The 26,127-nt window shown below is 42.8% G+C and overlaps 2 protein-coding genes across 3 annotated transcripts in view; both read left to right on the top strand.

Annotated features, from left to right (window-relative positions):
* Window positions 1–4,249, top strand: part of klhl5 (kelch-like family member 5) — a 96,614-nt gene extending 92,365 nt beyond the window's left edge. For both annotated transcript variants that reach the window (XM_055912765.1, XM_055912764.1), the window contains exon 15: window positions 871–4,249. In XM_055912765.1, coding sequence (XP_055768740.1) covers window positions 871–927 — 57 coding nt within the window. In that variant the 3' untranslated portion in view covers window positions 928–4,249. The remainder of the gene's footprint in view (window positions 1–870) is intronic.
* An 8,208-nt stretch (window positions 4,250–12,457) lies between these two features.
* The window catches only part of wdr19 (WD repeat domain 19), a gene marked incomplete at its 3' end in the record, with an annotated part of 45,865 nt that continues 32,195 nt past the window's right edge, over window positions 12,458–26,127 (top strand). Inside the window, 3 exon segments of the mRNA XM_055912762.1 lie at window positions 12,458–12,572; window positions 16,355–16,446; window positions 23,165–23,230. Coding sequence (XP_055768737.1) covers window positions 12,567–12,572; window positions 16,355–16,446; window positions 23,165–23,230 — 164 coding nt within the window.

The following is a 26,127-nucleotide window of genomic DNA, read 5'->3' as shown; positions in this document are numbered from 1 at the left end:
CCCTTCAGGTATAAACACAATATGTTCTCTGGTTATTATCTATCCATAGTCACTTTAATAACTCTACCTACATTTACTGATACTCTTTAAGTATTTGTTACTTTTTATTTTTTGAATTTTCTATTTTTTACTGAACACCTATCAGATCACTGATAGATCTGATAGGCTCAGCATCACTGAGAGATCTGATAGGCTCAGCATCACTGAGAGATCTGATAGGCTCAGCATCACTGAGAGATCTGATAGGCTCAGCATCACTGAGAGATCTGATAGGCTCAGCATCACTGAGAGATCTGATAGGCTCAGCATCACTGAGAGATCTGATAGGCTCAGCATCACTGAGAGATCTGATAGGCTCAGCATCACTGAGAGATCTGATAGGCTCAGCATCACTGAGAGATCTGATAGGCTCAGCATCACTGAGAGATCTGATAGGCTCAGCATCACTGAGAGATCTGATAGGCTCAGCATCACTGAGAGATCTGATAGGCTCAGCATCACTGATAGATCTGATAGGCTCAGCATCACTGAGAGATTTGATAGGCTCAGCATCACTGAGAGATCTGATAGGCTCAGCATCACTGATAGATCTGATAGGCTCAGCATCACTGAGAGATCTGATAGGCTCAGCATCACTGAGAGATCTGATAGGCTCAGCATCACTGAGAGATCTGATAGGCTCAGCATCACTGAGAGATCTGATAGGCTCAGCATCACTGAGAGATCTGATAGGCTCAGCATCACTGAGAGATCTGATAGGCTTTCACTTCCCTAGCACTGATATGTATTATATATATATATTAGATATAGATAGATATATATTGTGACAAATTCAATGCAGTTTGATTTGGTCCTGTGTTTTTCCTCTAGGTGGCTCCACTGTGTCTGGGCCGGGCTGGGGCCTGTGTGGTCGCTGTCAAACTGTGAACACTCTCTCACAGCTGAACACTCTTTGGACCCTCCCCATTCTTCCTTGTCTCCAGGGTTACCACCAATGGGAACGACGTTTACCTCTTAACATTCCACTAAAACCAGGAAGACATTATAGACATTGAGTTGGAGAGGAGATTACTGATTACTGTCGGGGGGGGAAGTCAGTCAGCCTGTCGTATACATCTAGGGGCCAACACAAGCCCCTGAACACACACACACACACACACACACACACACACACACACACACACACACACACACACACACACACACACACACACACACACACACACACACACACACAGAGATACATCTAGGGGCCAACACAAGCCCCTGAACACACACACAGATACATCTAGGGGCCAACACAAGTCCCTGAACACACACAGATACATCTAGGGGCCAACACAAGCCCCTGAACACACACACAGATACATCTAGGGGCCAACACAAGCCCCTGAACACACACAGATACATCTAGGGGCCAACACAAGCCCCTGAACACACACAGATACATCTAGGGGCCAACACAAGCCCCTGAACACACACACAGATACATCTAGGGGCCAACACAAGCCCCTGAACACACACACAGATACATCTAGGGGCCAACACAAGCCCCTGAACACACACACAGATACATCTAGGGGCCAACACAAGCCCCTGAACACACACAGATACATTTAGGGGCCAACACAAGCCCCTGAACACACACACAGATACATCTAGGGGCCAACACAAGCCCCTGAACACACACACAGATACATCTAGGGGCCAACACAAGCCCCTGAACACACACACAGATACATCTAGGGGCCAACACAAGCCCCTGAACACACACAGATACATCTAGGGGCCAACACAAGCCCCTGAACACACACACAGATACATCTAGGGGCCAACACAAGCCCCTGAACACACACAGATACATCTAGGGGCCAACACAAGCCCCTGAACACACACACAGATACATCTAGGGGCCAACACAAGCCCCTGAACACACACACAGATACATCTAGGGGCCAACACAAGCCCCTGAACACACACACAGATACATCTAGGGGCCAACACAAGCCCCTGAACACACACACACACAGATACATCTAGGGGCCAACACAAGCCCCTGAACACACACACACACAGATACATCTAGGGGCCAACACAAGCCCCTGAACACACACACACACAGATACATCTAGGGGCCAACACAAGCCCCTGAACACACACACACACAGATACATCTAGGGGCCAACACAAGCCCCTGAACACACACACACACAGAGATACATCTAGGGGCCAACACAAGCCCCTGAACACACACACACACAGATACATCTAGGGGCCAACACAAGCCCCTGAACACACACACACACACACACACACACACACACACACACACACACACACACACACACACACACACACACACACACACACACACACACACACAGATACATCTAGGGGCCAACACAAGCCCCTGAACACACACAGATACATCTAGGGGCCAACACAAGCCCCTGAACACACACAGATACATCTAGGGGCCAACACAAGCCCCTGAACACACACAGATACATCTAGGGGCCAACACAAGCCCCTGAACACACACAGATACATCTAGGGGCCAACACAAGCCCCTGAACACACACAGATACATCTAGGGGCCAACACAAGCCCCTGAACACACACACACACACACACACACACACACACACACACACACACACACACACACACACACACACACACACACACACACACACACACACACACACACACACACACACACACACACACACACACACACACACACACACACACAGATACATCTAGGGGCCAACACAAGCCCCTGAACACACACACACACACACACACACACACACACACACACACACACACACACACACACACACACACACACACACACACACACACACACACACACACACAGATACATCTAGGGGCCAACACAAGCCCCTGAACACACACACACACACACACACACACACACACACACACACACACACACACACACACACACACACACACACACACACACACACACACACAGATCCATTTAGACGCTCCTGTTAAACAATGGGAAAGTTGGACCGTCGAGGGACTAAGACGTTCCAATGAAAAACGATTCCTTTATTTCCTGGACAGTAACTATGTACCAGTCAGATGTACAACACGTGTGGTGCTGCTGTTATTCTCCCAGAGTATCTCTGATCTCTTATATCATCGCTGTGCTGTAGTCAGTGTGTTAAGGTGAGCTGAGTGTGAGTGAGAGACAGTCCTGTGTAAATAACATAGAAGCTCCTGTGTTAAGACACAGTGGGGATGTACCCTCAAATGACACCCTATTCCCTATAATAGTGGACTACTTTTGACCAAAGCCACATACAGTAGGGCACCATATATACCTTCCTCTCTTTCTCCCCCCTCTCCCCCATCTCGCTCTTTCTCCCCCTTCTCGCTCTCTCTCCCTCTCTCTCCCCCTTCTCCCTCTCGCTCCCCTTCTCTCCCCTTCTGCCCTTCTCCTTCTCTCCCCTTCTGCCCTTCTCCTTCTCTCCCCTTCTGCCCTTCTCCTTCTCTCCCCTTCTGCCCTTCTCCTTCTCTCCCCTTCTGCCCTTCTCCTTCTCTCCCCTTCTGCCCTTCTCCTTCTCTCCCCTTCTGCCCTTCTCCTTCTCTCCCCTTCTGCCCTTCTCCTTCTCTCCCCATCTCCCTCTCTCTCCCTTCTCCCTCTCTCCCCGTCTCCCTCTCTCTCCCCCAATCTCCCTCTCTCTCCCCTTCTCCCCATCTCCCTCTCTCTCCCTTCTCCCTCTCTCCCCGTCTCCCTCTCTCTCCCCCCATCTCCCTCTCTCTCCCCTTCTCCCCCTTCTCCCTCTCTCTCTCCATCTCCCTCTCTCTCCCCCCGTCTCCCTCTCTCTCTCCCCGTCTCCCCCTCTCTCCCCTTCTCCCCCTCTCTCCCTTCTCCCTCTCTCTCATCTCCCTCTCTCTCCCTTCTCCCTCTCTCCCGTCTCCCTCTCTCTCCCCCCATCTCCCTCTCTCTCCCCTTCTCCCCCTTCTCCCTCTCTCTCTCCATCTCCCTCTCTCTCCCCACGTCTCCCTCTCTCTCTCCCCGTCTCCCCCTCTCTCCCCTTCTCCCCCTCTCTCCCTTCTCCCTCTCTCCCCCCGTCTCCCTCTCTCTCCCCCCGTCTCCCTCTCTCTCTCCCCGTCTCTCCCCTTCTCCCTCTCTCCCCCCTCCGCCTCATGTCCTACCCAGGGATGGATAAAGAAATGTATGATAATAAACCATTTGTATTTAAATTCAGTCTCTGTCCTGAACGTGTATATATATATTCATTGAGGTTGGGGATGGGGTGTTTACACAGGAGTTGCTTTCCAAGACGACATTGAATGTTCCTGAGTGGCGGAGTTGCAGTTTTGACTGAAATCTGCGGCAAGACTTAAAAATGATTGTCTAGAAATGATCAACAACCAATTTGACAGAGATGGAATGATTTTTTTTTTTTTTAAGAAGAGTAATGGGGAAAATGTTGCACAATCCACAATATTTTACCTGAACATTGTCACTTCCTGGACAGTGGAAGTCAAGGGTCAACGTTGACTGTAGGGGTTCCCAGTTCCTGAAGTAATACTTCAGAGTGACATCTCTCTCACACAGCCAGCGGAGCCCAGACACTGTGCACTCATAACTCCCTTTGGGTGTCCTGTGCCTGAGGGCAACAACAAGATATGGTAGAGAGGGTCAATGGTCAAATGGAGAGGTTGGACTAGAAGACTATTCCCAAAGGTAATGGGGAAATACACTAGCAGGTGGAATGAAATGTTAAAAGTAGTTATTTTACCTGAACATTGTCACTCCCTGGACAGTGGAAGTCAAGGGTTCAATCTGAAGCCAGTGTGTGGAGTCCTGAACAAGGACAAGCATGTCAGTAATACATATGGGGCCTGTTTCCTGAACACAGATTGAGTCTAGTGCTGGACTAAAAAGCATGCTCAATGGAAGTTTCAATAGAAAGTTCTTTAAGGTCCAGGACTAGACTTAATCTGTGTCTGGGAAACTGGCCCATTAACCAAAGTAACTAATCTAATATATTTAATCAATGTTACATGGAATGCTGGTGAATTATCAATTAAACTGTCTAATGACAAAATATGACAACAGGTAAAATCCTGCATGCCTACACAGGTGTGACACAGAGCTGTTATAATCCTACAGCTGTTGTACATTACACCAGGGGGCGTCGGTAGATCCACAATATAAATAACCTAATGTATGTCTCTCTAACTGGTCCTACAGCTGTTGTACATTACACCAGGGGGTGTCGGTAGACACAATATAAATAACCTAATGTATGTCTCTCTAACTGGTCCTACAGCTGTTGTACATTACACCAGGGGGTTGTCGGTAGACACAATATAAATAACCTAATGTATGTCTCTCTACTGGTCCTACAGCTGTTGTACATTACACCAGGGGGCGTCGGTAGACACAATATAAATAACCTAATGTATGTCTCTCTAACTGGTCCTACAGCTGTTGTATATTACACCAGGGGGCGTCAGTAGACACAATATAAATAACCTAATGTATGTCTCTCTAACTGGTCCTACAGCTGTTGTACATTACACCAGGGGGTGTCGGTAGACACAATATAAATAACCTAATGTATGTCTCTCTAACTGGTCCTACAGCTGTTGTACATTACACCAGGGGGTGTCGGTAGACACAATATAAATAACCTAATGTATGTCTCTCTAACTGGTCCTACAGCTGTTGTACATTACACCAGGGGGTGTCGGTAGACACAATATAAATAACCTAATGTATGTCTCTCTAACTGGTCCTACAGCTGTTGTACATTACACCAGGGGGTGTCGGTAGACACAATATAAATAACCTAATGTATGTCTCTCTACTGGTCCTACAGCTGTTGTACATTACACCAGGGGGTTGTCGGTAGACACAATATAAATAACCTAATGTATGTCTCTCTAACTGGTCCTACAGCTGTTGTACATTACACCAGGGGGTGTCGGTAGACACAATATAAATAACCTAATGTATGTCTCTCTAGCTGGTCCTACAGCTGTTGTACATTACTTCAGGGGGCGTCAGTAGACACAATATAAATAACCTAATGTATGTCTCTCTAACTGGTCCTACAGCTGTTGTACATTACACCAGGGGGCGTCGGTAGACACAATATAAATAACCTAATGTATGTATCTCTAACTGCCCTGAATACCTCTACTGGTCCTACAGCTGTTGTACATTAGACCAGGGGGCGTCGGTAGACACAATATAAATAACCTAATGTATGTCTCTCTAGCTGGTCCTACAGCTGTTGTACATTACACCAGGGGGCGTCGGTAGACACATTATAAATAACTTAATGTATGTCTCTCTAACTGGTCCTACAGCTGTTGTACATTACACCAGGGGGCGTCAGTAGACACAATATAAATAACCTAATGCATGTCTCTCTAACTGGTCCTACAGCTGTTGTGCATTACACCAGGGGGTGTCGGTAGACACAATATAAATAACCTAATGTATGTCTCTCTAACTGGTCCTACAGCTGTTGTACATTACACCAGGGGGTGTCGGTAGACACAATATAAATAACCTAATGTATGTCTCTCTAACTGGTCCTACAGCTGTTGTACATTACACCAGGGGGTGTCGGTAGACACAATATAAATAACCTAATGTATGTCTCTCTAACTGGTCCTACAGCTGTTGTACATTACACCAGGGGGTGTCGGTAGACACAATATAAATAACCTAATGTATGTCTCTCTACTGGTCCTACAGCTGTTGTACATTACACCAGGGGGCGTCAGTAGACACAATATAAATAACCTAATGTATGTCTCTCTAACTGGTCCTACAGCTGTTGTACATTACACCAGGGGGTGTCGGTAGACACAATATAAATAACCTAATGTATGTCTCTCTACTGGTCCTACAGCTGTTGTACATTACACCAGGGGGTTGTCGGTAGACACAATATAAATAACCTAATGTATGTCTCTCTAACTGGTCCTACAGCTGTTGTACATTACACCAGGGGGTGTCGGTAGACACAATATAAATAACCTAATGTATGTCTCTCTAGCTGGTCCTACAGCTGTTGTACATTACTTCAGGGGGCGTCAGTAGACACAATATAAATAACCTAATGTATGTCTCTCTAACTGGTCCTACAGCTGTTGTACATTACACCAGGGGGCGTCGGTAGACACAATATAAATAACCTAATGTATGTATCTCTAACTGCCCTGAATACCTCTACTGGTCCTACAGCTGTTGTACATTACACCAGGGGGTGTCAGTAGACACAATATAAATAACCTAATGTATGTCTCTCTAACTGGTCCTACAGCTGTTGTACATTACACCATGGGGCGTCGGTGGACACAATATAAATAACCTAATGTATGTCTCTCTAACTCGTCCTACAGCTGTTGTACATTAGACCAGGGGGCGTCGGTAGACACAATATAAATAACCTAATGTATGTCTCTCTAACTGCCCTGAATACCTCTACTACTGGTCCTACAGCTGTTGTACATTAGACCAGGGGGCGTCGGTAGACACAATATAAATAACCTAATGTATGTCTCTCTAACTGCCCTGAATACCTCTACTACTGGTCCTACAGCTGTTGTACATTACACCAGGGGGCGTCGGTAGACACAATATAAATAACCTAATGTATGTCTCTCTAACTGCCCTGAATACCTCTACTACTGGTCCTACAGCTGTTGTACATTACACCAGGGGGCGTCGGTAGACACAATATAAATAACCTAATGTATGTCTCTCTAACTGGTCCTACAGCTGTTGTACATTAGACCAGGGGGCGCCAGTAGACACAATATAAATAACCTAATGTATGTCTCTCTAACTGGTCCTACAGCTGTTGTACATTACACCAGGGGGTGTCGGTAGACACAATATAAATAACCTAATGTATGTCTCTCTAACTGGTCCTACAGCTGTTGTACATTACACCAGGGGGCGTCAGTAGACACAATATAAATAACCTAATGTATGTCTCTCTAACTGGTCCTACAGCTGTTGTACATTACACCAGGGGGCGTCGGTAGACACAATATAAATAACCTAATGTATGTCTCTCTAACTGGTCCTACAGCTGTTGTACATTACACCAGGGGGCGTCAGTAGACACAATATAAATAACCTAATGTATGTCTCTCTACTGGTCCTACAGCTGTTGTACATTACACCAGGGGGTGTCGGTAGACACAATATAAATAACCTAATGTATGTCTCTCTAACTGGTCCTACAGCTGTTGTACATTACACCAGGGGGCGTCAGTAGACACAATATAAATAACTTAATGTATGTCTCTCTAACTGCCCTGAATACCTCTACTGCTGATCCTGCTGCTGTTGTATGCAGTAATCATGTGCCTACGAACCAGATGTATACTGTTAGCACTGAGGCCGGTGTGTCCTAGTAGGAAGTCCACTGTGTGCAGCTCACCCTGTTAGCACTGAGGCGGTGTGTCCTAGTAGGAAGTCCACTGTTAGCACTGAGGGGGTGTAACCTAGGAGGAAGTCCACTGTGTGCAGCTCACCCTGTTAGCACTGAGGCGGTGTGTCCTAGTAGGAAGTCCACTGTTAGCACTGAGGCGGTGTGTCCTAGTAGGAAGTCCACTGTTAGCACTGAGGCGGTGTGTCCTAGTAGGAAGTCCACTGTGTGCAGCTCACCCTGTTATCACTGAGGCCGGTGTGCCCTAGTAGGAAGTCCACTGTGTGCAGCTCACCCTGTCAGCACTGAGGCAGTGTGCCCTAGTAGGAAGTCCACTGTTAGCACTGAGGCGGTGTGTCCTAGTAGGACGTCCACTGTTAGCACTGAGGCAGTGTGTCCTAGTAGGAAGTCCACTGTGTGCAGCTCACCCTGTTAGCACTGAGGCAGTGTGTCCTAGTAGGAAGTCCACTGTGTGCAGCTCACCCTGTCAGCACTGAGGCAGTGTGCCCTAGTAGGAAGTCCACTGTTAGCACTGAGGCCGATGTGTCCTAGTAGGACGTCCACTGTGTGCAGCTCACCCTGTTAGCACTGAGGCCGGTGTGTCCTAGCAGGAAGTCCACTGTGTGCAGCTCACCCTGTCAGCACTGAGGCCGGTGTGTCCTAGCAGGAAGTCCACTGTGTGCAGCTCACCCTGTTAGCACTGAGGCCGGTGTGTCCTAGCAGGAAGTCCACTGTGTGCAGCTCACCCTGTCAGCACTGAGGCCGGTGTAACCTAGCAGGAAGTCCACTGTTAGCACTGAGGCAGTGTGTCCTAGTAGGAAGTCCCCTGTTAGCACTGAGGCAGTGTGTCCTAGTAGGAAGTCCCCTGTCAGCACTGAGGCCGGTGTAACCTAGCAGGAAGTCCACTGTTAGCACTGAGGCAGTGTGTCCTAGTAGGAAGTCCACTGTCAGCACTGAGGCACTAACATAAATAACCTGAGCATTTCTACCTCTTCTAAGCTTCCCAGTAAAAGCAATGAAAACAAGTTAGCATCCTCAGAAGACAAGCGCTCAAAATATCCCACGTTAACATACGTAGCTTAAGAAACAAGGTTCATGAAATCAATCATTTACTAGTAACAGATGACATTCATATTCTGAAACTCACTTAGGTAATACCTGTGATGATACAGTGGCAGCAGCAATACAAGGTTATAACATCGACAGAAAATACAGGAATTCCAATGGTGGAGGTGTTGCTGTTTATATTCAGAACCACGTTCCCTGTACAGATTAGAGACAATCTCATGTTAAATACTGTTGAAGTAATATGGCTACAGGTTCATCTGCCTCACCTAAAGCCCATTCTGGTGGGAAGCTGCTATAGACCACCAATTGCTAACAGTCAGTATCTGGATAATATGTGTGAAATGCTTGATAATGTATGTGATATCAACAGAGAAGTATATTTTTCTGGGTGATTCTAAATATTGACTGGCTTTCATCAAGCTGTCCATTCAAGATAAAGTTTCAAACTGTAACCAGTGTCTGCAACCTGGTTCAGGTTATCAGTCAACCTACCAGAGAATTTACAAACAGCACAGGAATTAAATCATCAACATATATTGATCACATCTTTACTAATGCTGCAGAAATTTGCTTGAAAGCAGTATCCAAATTCATCAGATGTAGTGATCACAATATAGTAGCCATATCTAGGAAAACCACAGTTCCAAAGGCTGGACCTAATATAGTGTATAAGAGGTCATACAATACGTTTTGTAGTGATTCCTATGTTGTTGATGTAAAGAATATTTGTTGGTCTGTGGTGTAATGAGGAGCAACCAGACGCTGCACTTGACACGTTTATGAAATTGCGTATTCCAGTTACTAATAAACACGCACCCATTAAGAACATGACTGTGAAAACGGTTAAATCCCTGTGGATTGATGAGGAATTCATCAGATGTATGGCTAAACAAAAGTTGTATGGCTGAGAGGGGATGAGGCAAAAGGAATGGCAAATAAGTCTGGCTGCACATCTGATTGATAAACCTATTGCAAATTGATAAATCATGTGACTAAACTGAATATAAAGAAGAAGAAACTACACTATGAAACAAAGATAAATGTAATAAAGAACGATGGTAAATGTGATTTGGAGCACCTTAAATGGAATTCTGGGAAAAAAGGCAAACTCAGCTTCATCATTCATTGAATCAGATGGCTCATTCCTCACCAAACCAACTGATATTGCCAACTACTTTTTCATTGGCAAGATTAGCAAACTTTAGGCAGAACATGCCAGCAACAAACACTGACACTACACATCCAAGTATATCTGACCAAATTATAAAAGACAAAACATTGTCATTTTAAATTCTGTAAAGTGAGTGTGGAAGAGGTGAAGAAATGTATTGTTGTCTATCAACAATGACAAGCCACCGGGGTCTGACAACTTGGATGGAAAATTACTGAGGATAATAGTGGACGATATTGCCACTCCTATCTGCCATATCTTCAATTTAAGCCTACTAGAGAGTGTAGTAGGCTTAAATTAGTAGCCATGAAGTAGTGCCCTCAGGCCTAGAGGGAAGCTGAAGTCATTCCTCTACCTAAGGATAGTAAAACCCCTTTTACTGGCTCAAATAGCAGACCAATCAGCCTGTTACCAACCCTTAGTAAACTTCTGGGGAAAATGTGTTTGACCAGATACACTGCTATTTTACAGTAAACAAATTGACAACAGACTTTCAGCTTATAGGGAAGGACACTCAACAAGCACAGCACTTACACAAATGACTGATGATTGGCTGAGAGAACACAAATGACGGATGATTGGCTGAGAGAAATTGCTGATCAAATGATTGTGGGGGTTGTTTTGTTAGACTTCAGTGTGGCATTTGACATTATCGATCACAGTCGATCACAGTCAACCCACTGTTCCTAGGCCGACATTGAAAATAAGAATTTGTTCTTAACTGACTTGCTTAGTAAAATAAAATAAATCATAAATAAGACTGTTAAATAGTTAGTCTGGGTAGCTGTTTGGTTAACTAACTATCTGCAGTGACTCTTTTGACTCATCACGTACACTGCTGTTACTGTTTATTATCTATCCTGTTGACTAGTCAGTCGCTTTATCGTTACCTGTATGTACATACTGTATCTACCTCAATTACCTCGTATCCCTGGACATCGCCTCATTACTGGTACCCCGTGTATATAGCCAAGTTATTACCTAGTACCTGTTGTATCTTCTTGTTTAACAAATACTAAAGGAAACTGTGATGTTAAAACATACGTTTTTCTTTATTCAAGTTAACCGGAGCTGTACAAACACCGTGCGTTGAGTTTGGATCTCTCGATCTCTCACCGCTCTGCTCTGCGCGGGTTGCGCGTCCCATAAGTGGTCACGTGGCCTCCGATACAATATGCCACAGTACCCCTGGACATCGACTCGGTACTGCTACCCCGTGTATATAGCCAAGTTATCCTTACTCATTGTGTATTATAACTTGTAGTATTATTTTTCTATTTTCTTTCTCTCTCCATTGTTGTCAACATATCAACATTTTGAGCCTGTTTCTCACTTATATTAATTTTACCACAAGTGTAACTAATTGTTAAATCAAATCAAATGTTATTTTTCAACATGCTTCGTAAAATACCAGGTGTAGACTAACTAAGCATTTTTTTCCACTGTTATTTTACACCTGTTGTTTACGAAGCATGTGAGGAATACATTTTGGTTGTAAATGAGATGTGTATTTCATGTCTAAAACATGTTTTCACTTTGTCATTATTAAGAGGGTATTGGGTGTGTGTATATGGGTGAGATAATAAAAAACAAAAATCCATGTAATCAATTTTGAAGTTCGGATGTAAAACAACAAAATGTGGAATAAGTCAAACAGGAACGAATATTTTCAGAAGAGCCTGTATTTAATTGTAAGTAAAACTCGGTATTTGACTGGCATCTGCTGGTCCAAACAGGAAGACGCTCCAGAGCGGCGCTCATTGGCTGTTGCCATGACATCTCTTTGGTCGATGCGGACGCTGAGGAGTGAAGCATTCTGGGATATTGACACAAATTGCAGCGATGCTTTGGTGAAGATTACTCAAGACTAAACACACAAAATGAAGGTATTGTGCCTTGAAACAACACGGGTATAGATGTATAATATATGTATATACTTACTTAAACCGCGTATTTCCATTAGCTAGACTTTTTTTTGGTTGTGGTGTCTCCGAACCCAAATGTAGCTAACGTTACCAGTAAGGCTACTTCTTGGCTAGCTAACGCTAACTAATAATTTTCACCAAGTCAAACCACCCGTTACACTCTTTCTCCCTTTATTGGGACATGGATAACAGACTTGAGCGGAGAAATACAGAGATTAGAGGGACATACCTGTACGGTGGAGTCGGGATTCGTACCAAGGCTGGGGGCGGTTATATGTTCTTGTAGACGAGGGTTTCACGAACTCTATCCTGGAGCCCCTCCTGTGCACGTTTTGGGTTTGTACTACATAGCTGAATAAAGCAACCAGCTCATTATCAAGCAACCAGCTCATTATCAAGCAACCAGTAAATTATCAAGCAACCAGTAAATTATCAAGCAACCAGTAAATTATCAAGTAACCAGCTCATTATCAAGCAACCAGTTAATTATCAAGCAACCAGCTCATTATCAAGCAACCAGCTCATTATCAAGCAACCAGCTCATTATCCAGCAAACAGCTCATTATCAAGCAACCAGCTCATTATCAAGCAACCAGCTCATTATCGAGCAACCACTTCATTATCAAGCAACCAGTTGATTATCAAGCAACCAGCTCATTATCAAGCAACCAGCTCATTATCAAGTAACCAGCTCATTATCAAGCAACCAGCTCATTATCCATAAACAAGCTCATTATCAAGTAACCAGCTCATTATCAAGTAACCAGCTCATTATCAAGCAACCAGCTCATTATCAAGTAACTAGCTCATTATCAAGAAACCAGCTCATTATCAAGCAATTAGCTCATTATCAAGCTTAGATTTTTTTTGAACAAGCTGTGTTGAACAAGGGCAAAAACCAAGTGCCCCCAGGACCGACCGTTGGAAACCCCTGCTGTAGAATGCAGCGTTAAAGGGGCAATCTGTAGTTGCTAACATTTTGGATTTATAAATTCATGATATGTACTCATTCATTCTTGAAGAAAATAACTTATAAATGCCTCGTGAGCTCAGTTCAACTGTCGTACCCCATCAGAACCCCAAATATATAAGTTTGTTTTACCCCAATGTTTTTAAATAAACCTTATAGCCTCAAAACATGTTGATCTGTCGTTCTGCCCCTGAATAAGGCGGTTAACTTCTACCGACTCAGAAACCCGGATCCGGGAGCACCCCCACCAGTAAAAAAGCTGAATAGCATAGCTAGCATAGCGTCACAATTAAATAGTAGCATCTAAATATCATTCAATCACAAGTCCAAGATACCAGATGAAAGATCCACTTCTTGTGAATCCAGCAATCATTTCTGATTTGTAAAATGTTTTACAGGGAAGACACAATATGTAAATCTATTAGCTAACCACGTTAGCAAAAAACACAATTTTTCTTTGTCCACCATTTTTTCTCACCACCAGTAGCTATCACCAATTCGGCCAAATAAAGATATTGATAGCCACTAACCAAGAAAAAACCTCATCAGATGACAGTCTGATAACATATTTATTGTATAGGATAGGTTTTGTTAGAAAACTGTGCATATTTCAGGTATAAATCATAGTTTACAATTGCACCCACCATCACAACTCGACTAGAATAAATACAGAGAGCAACGTGTATTACCTAATTACTAATCATAAAACATTTCTTAAAAATACACAGCGTACAGTAATTGAAAGACACAGATCCTGTGAATCCAGACAATATTTCAGATTTTCTAAGTGTCTTACAGCGAAAACACAATAAATCATTATATTAGCATAGCACATGTGCAAACATTACCCCAGCATTGATTCACGGCAAAAAGAGCGATAGCCTTATCACCACCAAAATGTATTAATTTTTTCACTAACCTTCTCAGAATTCTTCAGATGACACTCCTGTAACATCATATTACAACATACATATAGAGTTTGTTCGAAAATGTGCATATTTAGCCACCAAAATCGTGGTTATACAATGAGAAAAGAAAATGTCGGGCGCCATATTGGACAGTGATCTAGTCTTATACATAAATACTCATAAACTTGACTATAAAAATACAGGGTGGACAGCGATTAATAGACAATTTAGTTCTTAATGCAATCGCTGAATTACATTTTTTAAATTATCCTTACTTTTCAATACAGGTTGTGCCAAAGCGAAGCTACCCCAAAGAAAATGGCGGCATAAGCGTTTAACATTTTTCGACAGAACAATGATTTATCATCATAAATAGTTCTTACTATTAGCTGAACTGCCATCAGAATCTTGGGCAATGAATCCTTTCTCCGGTCTAATCGTCTTTTGGTCGAAAGATGTCCTCTTGTCCCGTCGAAATGGCCACTAACGTTCACCATGCACTAGAAAAGTGCCCAGCTCCTCGAAGTGCGTCACACAGAAATGCCATAAAATCGCCCTAAACGGATATAAATTGCTATAAAACGGTTTAAATTAACTACCTTATGATGTTTTTAACACCTATAACGAGTAAAAACATGACCGGAGATATAGAACTGGCTAAACAACAGCTTGGAAGGAGGCAAGTCCGACGTCCATCGTGCGTCAGGCGCAGAGACGAAAAGAAAGCTACTTCCGGTCATTGGTGTTTTATACAGGCCCTGATTGCGCAATCGACTCCATTCAAAGCGTCACCACTTACTGACATCTAGAGGAAGACGTAGGCAGTGTTTGTTTCCCCATAGCATTTACAGGGACATTACAACTGACCTGGGAACAGGGGCCAAGATTTCTGAAATCTCACTCCCTGTCATGAAAAGTGCTGTAGATTGAGTTCTGTTTCACTCAGAGACATAATTCCAACGGCTATAGAAACTAGAGAGTGTTTTCTATCCAATAATAATAATAATATGCATATTGTACGAGCAAGAATTGAGTACTAGGCAGTTTAATCTGGAGACCGATTTATGCTAAGTCGAAACAGCACCCCCTATATTCGCCAGAAGTTAACCCACTGTTCCCCGGTAGGCCGTTATTGAAAATAAGAATTTTGTTCTCAACTGACTTGCCTAGTTAAATAAAGGTAATATAAAAAATAACATGGATGGTCAGTTCTTGCATCCAAAGCTCTGTCTATGACTTTGAGAGTGATTACATTTCTCCAGACCTGTCCCACAGCTTTTCACTGAAACAGGCGGGGGGGTACGCTCTTTTGTTTCTACTGATAAGTTCTTTAACGTTACCCACGAGACCAAATTATTCTCTGTCTCCCCCTCTCCCTCTCTCTCTGTCTCCCCCTCTCCCTCTCTCTCTGTCTCCCCCTCTCCCTCTCTCTCTGTCTCTCTGTCTCTCTCCCTCTGTCTCCCCCTCTCTCTGTGTCGCCCTCTCTCTCTGTCTCCCTCTTTCTCTCTATGTCTTCCCCTGTCTCCCTCTTTCTCTCTCTGTCTTCCTCCCTCTCCCCTCTCTCTCTCTCTCTCTCTCTCTCTCTCTCTCTCTTCCTCTCTCTCTCTCTCTCTCTCTTTCTTCCTCTCTCTCTCTCTCTCTCTCTCTCTCTTTCTTCCTCTCTCTCTCTCTCTCTCTCTTTCTTCCTCTCTCTCTCTCTCTCTCTCTCTCTCTCTCTCTCTCTCTCTCTCTTTCTTCCTCCCTCTCCCTCTCTCTCTCTCTCTCTCTCTCTCTGTCTTTCTCTCTCTCTCTCTCTCTCTCTTTCTTCCTCCCTCTCCCTCTCTCTCTGTCTTCCTCCCTCTCTCTCTCTTTCTTCCTCCCTCTAGCGAGTTTTCACCCTCACAGACAGAGCTTGGTTGGGGTCCTGTCTCCTGTACAAATGGCAGAAGACACTGGGGAATTACATCGCTGTCGCAGGGTGAGTTGTTGGTTTGTTGGTTGCTATTGTTTTGTAAAGTTGCAGGTCTTGAACATACATGTTATTATGGTGTGATGTAAGTTCTGGTCCAGGGAGTTTAGTGCGGCTTGCTTCCAGTTGATTTGTCATTCACAGAATACACGTGTTGTACACAGTAAAATGACATAGTTCCTTCCAGGTAAGTGTAATGAAACAGACAGGCAGGGAGTTGTGAGCTCAGCCTTCTGGCCCATAGCTCTGTGTGCCATCCACTAAGCCAAGAAAGCATGCTTTATCAGCCGGGTGGATATCCAGCCTTATAAAGACATTGCTACATAAACACCCTGGACCAGAGCTACCTGTTATATCTATTAATATAATACCAGTCTGTATTCACCTGGACCAGAGCTACCTGTTATATATAATACCAGTCTGTATTCACCTGGACCAGAGCTACCTGTTATATATAACAATATAATACCAGTCTGTATTCACCTGGACCAGAGCTACCTGTTATATATATTAATATAATACCAGTCTGTATTCACCTGGACCAGAGCTACCTGTTATATTAATATAATACCAGCCTGTATTCACCTGGACCAGAGCTACCTGTTATATATATTAATATAATACCAGTCTGTATTCACCTGGACCAGAGCTACCTGTTATATTAATATAATACCAGTCTGTATTCACCTGGACCAGAGCTACCTGTTATATTAATATAATACCAGTCTGTATTCACCTGGACCAGAGCTACCTGTTATATTAATATAATACCAGTCTGTATTCACCTGGACCAGAGCTACCTGTTATATTAATATAATACCAGTCTGTATTCACCTGGACCAGAGCTACCTGTTATATTAATATAATACCAGTCTGTATTCACCTGGACCAGAGCTACCTGTTATATTAATATAATACCAGTCTGTATTCACCTGGACCAGAGCTACCTGTTATATTAATATAATACCAGTCTGTATTCACCTGGACCAGAGCTACCTGTTATATTAATATAATACCAGTCTGTATTCACCTGGACCAGAGCTACCTGTTATATTAATATAATACCAGTCTGTATTCACCTGGACCAGAGCTACCTGTTATATATATTAATATAATACCAGTCTGTATTCACCTGGACCAGAGCTACCTGTTATATATATTAATATAATACCAGCCTGTATTCACCTGGACCAGAGCTACCTGTTATATATATTAATATAATACCAGTCTGTATTCACCTGGACCAGAGCTACCTGTTATATATATTAATATAATACCAGTCTGTATTCTCCCTGGACCAGAGCTACCTGTTATATTAATATAATACCAGTCTGTATTCACCTGGACCAGAGCTACCTGTTATATTAATATAATACCAGTCTGTATTCACCTGGACCAGAGCTACCTGTTATATATATTAATATAATACCAGTCTGTATTCACCTGGACCAGAGCTACCTGTTATATATATTAATATAATACCAGTCTGTATTCACCTGGACCAGAGCTACCTGTTATATTAATATAATACCAGTCTGTATTCACCTGGACCAGAGCTACCTGTTATATCTATTAATATAATACCAGTCTGTATTCACCTGGACCAGAGCTACCTGTTATATATATTAATATAATACCAGTCTGTATTCACCTGGACCAGAGCTACCTGTTATATATATTAATATAATACCAGTCTGTATTCACCTGGACCAGAGCTACCTGTTATATTAATATAATACCAGTCTGTATTCACCTGAACCAGAGCTACCTGTTATATTAATATAATACCAGTCTGTATTCACCTGGACCAGAGCTACCTGTTATATTAATATAATACCAGTCTGTATTCACCTGGACCAGAGCTACCTGTTATATATATTAATATAATACCAGTCTGTATTCACCCTGGACCAGAGCTACCTGTTATATATATTAATATAATACTAGCCTGTATTCACCTGGACCAGAGCTACCTGTTATATATATTAATATAATACCAGTCTGTATTCACCTGGACCAGAGCTACCTGTTATATTAATATAATACCAGTCTGTATTCTCCCTGGACCAGAGCTACCTGTTATATTAATATAATACCAGTCTGTATTCACCTGGACCAGAGCTACCTGTTATATTAATATAATACCAGTCTGTATTCACCTGGACCAGAGCTACCTGTTATATATATTAATATAATACCAGTCTGTATTCACCTGGACCAGAGCTACCTGTTATATATATTAATATAATACCAGTCTGTATTCACCTGGACCAGAGCTACCTGTTATATTAATATAATACCAGTCTGTATTCACCTGGACCAGAGCTACCTGTTATATATATTAATATAATACCAGTCTGTATTCACCTGGACCAGAGCTACCTGTTATATATATTAATATAATACCAGTCTGTATTCACCTGGACCAGAGCTACCTGTTATATTAATATAATACCAGTCTGTATTCACCTGGACCAGAGCTACCTGTTATATTAATATAATACCAGTCTGTATTCACCCTGGACCAGAGCTACCTGTTATATTAATATAATACCAGTCTGTATTCATCTGGACCAGAGCTACCTGTTATATATATTAATATAATACCAGTCTGTATTCACCTGGACCAGAGCTACCTGTTATATTAATATAATACCAGTCTGTATTCACCTGAACCAGAGCTACCTGTTATATATATTAATATAATACCAGCCTGTATTCACCTGGACCAGAGCTACCTGTTATATATATTAATATAATACCAGTCTGTATTCACCTGGACCAGAGCTACCTGTTATATTAATATAATACCAGCCTGTATTCACCTGGACCAGAGCTACCTGTTATATTAATATAATACCAGTCTGTATTCACCTGGACCAGAGCTACCTGTTATATATATTAATATAATACCAGTCTGTATTCACCCTGGACCAGAGCTACCTGTTATATATATTAATATAATACCAGTCTGTATTCACCTGGACCAGAGCTACCTGTTATATATATTAATATAATACCAGTCTGTATTCACCTGGACCAGAGCTACCTGTTATATATATTAATATAATACCAGTCTGTATTCACCTGGACCAGAGCTACCTGTTATATTAATATAATACCAGTCTGTATTCACCTGGACCAGAGCTACCTGTTATATTAATATAATACCAGTCTGTATTCATCTGGACCAGAGCTACCTGTTATATTAATATAATACCAGTCTGTATTCACCCTGGACCAGAGCTACCTGTTATATATATTAATATAATACCAGCCTGTATTCACCCTGGACCAGAGCTACCTGTTATATATATTAATATAATACCAGTCTGTATTCACCTGGACCAGAGCTACCTGTTATATATATTAATATAATACCAGCCTGTATTCACCTGGACCAGAGCTACCTGTTATATATATTAATATAATACCAGTCTGTATTCACCTGGACCAGAGCTACCTGTTATATTAATATAATACCAGTCTGTATTCACCCTGGACCAGAGCTACCTGTTATATATATTAATATAATACCAGTCTGTATTCACCCTGGACCAGAGCTACCTGTTATATATATTAATATAATACCAGTCTGTATTCACCTGGACCAGAGCTACCTGTTATATTAATATAATACCAGTCTGTATTCACCTGGACCAGAGCTACCTGTTATATTAATATAATACCAGTCTGTATTCACCTGGACCAGAGCTACCTGTTATATTAATATAATACCAGTCTGTATTCACCTGGACCAGAGCTACCTGTTATATATATTAATATAATACCAGTCTGTATTCACCTGGACCAGAGCTACCTGTTATATTAATATAATACCAGTCTGTATTCACCTGGACCAGAGCTACCTGTTATATATATTAATATAATACCAGCCTGTATTCACCCTGGACCAGAGCTACCTGTTATATATATTAATATAATACCAGTCTGTATTCACCTGGACCAGAGCTACCTGTTATATTAATATAATACCAGTCTGTATTCACCTGGACCAGAGCTACCTGTTATATTAATATAATACCAGTCTGTATTCACCCTGGACCAGAGCTACCTGTTATATTAATATAATACCAGTCTGTATTCACCTGAACCAGAGCTACCTGTTATATTAATATAATACCAGTCTGTATTCACCTGGACCAGAGCTACCTGTTATATTAATATAATACCAGTCTGTATTCACCTGGACCAGAGCTACCTGTTATATATATTAATATAATACCAGTCTGTATTCACCTGGACCAGAGCTACCTGTTATATATATTAATATAATACCAGTCTGTATTCACCTGGACCAGAGCTACCTGTTATATATATTAATATAATACCAGTCTGTATTCACCTGGACCAGAGCTACCTGTTATATATATTAATATAATACCAGTCTGTATTCACCTGGACCAGAGCTACCTGTTATATATATTAATATAATACCAGCCTGTATTCACCTGGACCAGAGCTACCTGTTATATTAATATAATACCAGTCTGTATTCACCTGGACCAGAGCTACCTGTTATATATATTAATATAATACCAGTCTGTATTCACCTGGACCAGAGCTACCTGTTATATTAATATAATACCAGTCTGTATTCACCTGGACCAGAGCTACCTGTTATATTAATATAATACCAGTCTGTATTCACCTGGACCAGAGCTACCTGTTATATTAATATAATACCAGTCTGTATTCACCTGGACCAGAGCTACCTGTTATATATATTAATATAATACTAGTCTGTATTCACCTGGACCAGAGCTACCTGTTATATTAATATAATACCAGTCTGTATTCACCTGGACCAGAGCTACCTGTTATATATATTAATATAATACCAGTCTGTATTCACCTGGACCAGAGCTACCTGTTATATATAATACCAGCCTGTATTCACCTGGACCAGAGCTACCTGTTATATTAATATAATACCAGTCTGTATTCACCTGGACCAGAGCTACCTGTTATATATATTAATATAATACCAGTCTGTATTCACCTGGACCAGAGCTACCTGTTATATATATTAATATAATACCAGCCTGTATTCACCTGGACCAGAGCTACCTGTTATATTAATATAATACCAGTCTGTATTCACCTGGACCAGAGCTACCTGTTATATATATTAATATAATACCAGTCTGTATTCACCTGGACCAGAGCTACCTGTTATATTAATATAATACCAGTCTGTATTCACCTGGACCAGAGCTACCTGTTATATTAATATAATACCAGTCTGTATTCACCCTGGACCAGAGCTACCTGTTATATATATTAATATAATACCAGTCTGTATTCACCTGGACCAGAGCTACCTGTTATATTAATATAATACCAGTCTGTATTCACCTGGACCAGAGCTACCTGTTATATATATTAATATAATACCAGTCTGTATTCACCCTGGACCAGAGCTACCTGTTATATTAATATAATACCAGTCTGTATTCACCTGGACCAGAGCTACCTGTTATATATATTAATATAATACCAGTCTGTATTCACCTGGACCAGAGCTACCTGTTATATATAATACCAGCCTGTATTCACCTGGACCAGAGCTACCTGTTATATTAATATAATACCAGTCTGTATTCACCTGGACCAGAGCTACCTGTTATATATATTAATATAATACCAGTCTGTATTCACCTGGACCAGAGCTACCTGTTATATATATTAATATAATACCAGTCTGTATTCACCTGGACCAGAGCTACCTGTTATATATATTAATATAATACCAGTCTGTATTCACCTGGACCAGAGCTACCTGTTATATATATTAATATAATACCAGTCTGTATTCACCTGGACCAGAGCTACCTGTTATATTAATATAATACCAGTCTGTATTCACCTGGACCAGAGCTACCTGTTATATTAATATAATACCAGTCTGTATTCACCTGGACCAGAGCTACCTGTTATATTAATATAATACCAGTCTGTATTCACCTGGACCAGAGCTACCTGTTATATATATTAATATAATACCAGTCTGTATTCACCTGGACCAGAGCTACCTGTTATATTAATATAATACCAGTCTGTATTCACCTGGACCAGAGCTACCTGTTATATTAATATAATACCAGCCTGTATTCACCTGGACCAGAGCTACCTGTTATATTAATATAATACCAGTCTGTATTCACCTGGACCAGAGCTACCTGTTATATATATTAATATAATACCAGTCTGTATTCACCTGGACCAGAGCTACCTGTTATATTAATATAATACCAGTCTGTATTCACCTGGACCAGAGCTACCTGTTATATATATTAATCTATTCTGTTCCATTCTGTTCTATTCTATTCTGTTCTATTCTGCTCTATTCTGTTCTATTCTGTTCCACTCTGTTCTGTTCTATTCTGTTCTATTATATTCTTCTCTATTCTATTCTGCTCTTTTCTGTTCCATTCTGTTCTATTCTGCTCTATTCTGTTCTATTCTGTTCCACTCTGTTCTATTCTATTCTGTTCTATTATATTCTTCTCTATTCTATTCTGTTCCATTCTGTTCTGTTCTATTCTTATCTATTATATTCTTCTCTATTCTATTCTGTTCCATTCTGTTCTGTTCTATTATATTCTTCTCTATTTTATTCTGCTCTGTTCTGTTCTATTCTGCACTGTTGTACTGTACTACTCTAATTCTATACCATTTTACTGTGTTCTGTTGTTTTCTATAGATCTGACAGCTCAGTGAAGATATTTGACAGACATGGACAGAGGAAGAATGAACTAAATCTACCTGGGTGAGTTCAACATACAGAAACACACCTGACCTGCTGAGACCGATACTAACACACCTGACCTGCTGAGACCGATACTAACACACCTGACCTGCTGAGCTCAATACTAACACACCTGACCTGCTGAGACCGATACTAACACACCTGACCTGCTGAGACCGATACTAACACACCTGACCTGCTGAGACCGATACTAACACACCTGACCTGCTGAGACCGATACTAACACACCTGACCTGCTGAGACCGATACTAACACACCTGACCTGCTGAGACCGATACTAACACACCTGACCTGCTGAGACCGATACTAACACACCTGACCTGCTGAGACCGATACTAACACACCTGACCTGCTGAGACCGATACTAACACACCTGACCTGCTGAGACCGATACTAACACACCTGACCTGCTGAGACGATACTAACACATCTGACCTGCTGAGACGATACTAACACACCTGACCTGCTGAGACCGATACTAACACACCTGACCTGCCTAGACCGATACTAACACATCTGACCTGCTGAGACCGATACTAACACACCTGACCTGCTGAGACCGATACTAACACACCTGACCTGCTGAGACCGTTACTAACACACCTGACCTGCTGAGACCGATACTAACACACCTGACCTGCTGAGACCGATACTAACACACCTGACCTGCTGAGACCGATACTAACACACCTGACCTGCTGAGACCGATACTAACACACCTGACCTGCTGAGACCGATACTAACACACCTGACCTGCTGAGACCGATACTAACACACCTGACCTGCTGAGACCGATACTAACACACCTGACCTGCTGAGACCGATACTAACACACCTGACCTGCTGAGACCGATACTAACACACCTGACCTGCTGAGACCGATACTAACACACCTGACCTGCTGAGACCGATACTAACACACCTGACCTGCTGAGACCGATACTAACACACCTGACCTGCTGAGACCGATACTAACACACCTGACCTGCTGAGACCGATACTAACACACCTGACCTGCTGAGACCGATACTAACACACCTGACCTGCTGAGACCGATACTAACACACCTGACCTGCTGAGACCGATACTAACACATCTGACCTGCTGAGACCGATACTAACACACCTGACCTGCTGAGACCGATACTAACACACCTGACCTGCTGAGACCGATACTAACACATCTGACCTGCTGAGACCGATACTAACACATCTGACCCGCTGAGACCGATACTAACACATCTGACCCGCTGAGACCGATACTAACACATCTGACCCGCTGAGACCGATACTAACACATCTGACCCGCTGAGACCGATACTAACACACCTGACCCGCTGAGACCGATACTAACACACCTGACCCGCTGAGACCGATACTAACACATCTGACCCGCTGAGACCGATACTAACACATCTGACCCGCTGAGACCGTTACTAACACATCTGACCCGCTGAGACCGTTACTAACACATCTGACCCGCTGAGACGATACTAACACATCTGACCCGCTGAGACCGATACTAACACACCTGACCTGCTGAGACCGATACTAACACATCTGACCTGCTGAGACCGATACTAACACATCTGACCTGCTGAGACCGATACTAACACATTTGACCTGCTGAGACCGATACTAACACACCTGACCTGCTGAGACCGATACTAACACACCTGACCTGCTGAGACCGATAGTAACACACCTGACCCGCTGAGACCGATACTAACACATCTGACCCGCTGAGACCGATACTAACACATCTGACCCGCTGAGACCGATACTAACACATCTGACCTGCTGAGCTCGATACTAACACACCTGACCTGCTGAGACCGATACTAACACACCTGACCTGCTGAGACCGATACTAACACACCTGACCTGCTGAGACCGATACTAACACACCTGACCTGCTGAGACCGATACTAACACACCTGACCTGCTGAGACCGATACTAACACACCTGACCTGCTGAGACCGATACTAACACACCTGACCTGCTGAGACCGATACTAACACACCTGACCTGCTGAGACCGATACTAACACACCTGACCTGCTGAGACCGATACTAACACACCTGACCTGCTGAGACGATACTAACACATCTGACCTGCTGAGACGATACTAACACACCTGACCTGCTGAGACCGATAGTAACACACCTGACCCGCTGAGACCGATACTAACACATCTGACCCGCTGAGACCGATACTAACACATCTGACCCGCTGAGACCGATACTAACACATCTGACCTGCTGAGCTCGATACTAACACACCTGACCTGCTGAGACCGATACTAACACACCTGACCTGCTGAGACCGATACTAACACATCTGACCTGCTGAGACCGATACTAACACACCTGACCTGCTGAGACCGATACTAACACACCTGACCTGCTGAGACCGATACTAACACACCTGACCTGCTGAGACCGATACTAACACACCTGACCTGCCTAGACCGATACTAACACATCTGACCTGCTGAGACCGATACTAACACACCTGACCTGCTGAGACGATACTAACACACCTGACCTGCTGAGACCGATAGTAACACACCTGACCCGCTGAGACCGATACTAACACATCTGACCCGCTGAGACCGATACTAACACATCTGACCCGCTGAGACCGATACTAACACATCTGACCTGCTGAGCTCGATACTAACACACCTGACCTGCTGAGACCGATACTAACACACCTGACCTGCTGAGACCGATACTAACACATCTGACCTGCTGAGACCGATACTAACACACCTGACCTGCTGAGACCGATACTAACACACCTGACCTGCTGAGACCGATACTAACACACCTGACCTGCTGAGACCGATACTAACACACCTGACCTGCCTAGACCGATACTAACACATCTGACCT

This window comes from Salvelinus fontinalis, unplaced genomic scaffold, assembly GCF_029448725.1.
Source record: "Salvelinus fontinalis isolate EN_2023a unplaced genomic scaffold, ASM2944872v1 scaffold_0207, whole genome shotgun sequence".
NCBI lineage: Eukaryota > Metazoa > Chordata > Actinopteri > Salmoniformes > Salmonidae > Salvelinus > Salvelinus fontinalis.
This window is presented reverse-complemented; position numbering and strand designations above follow the sequence as displayed.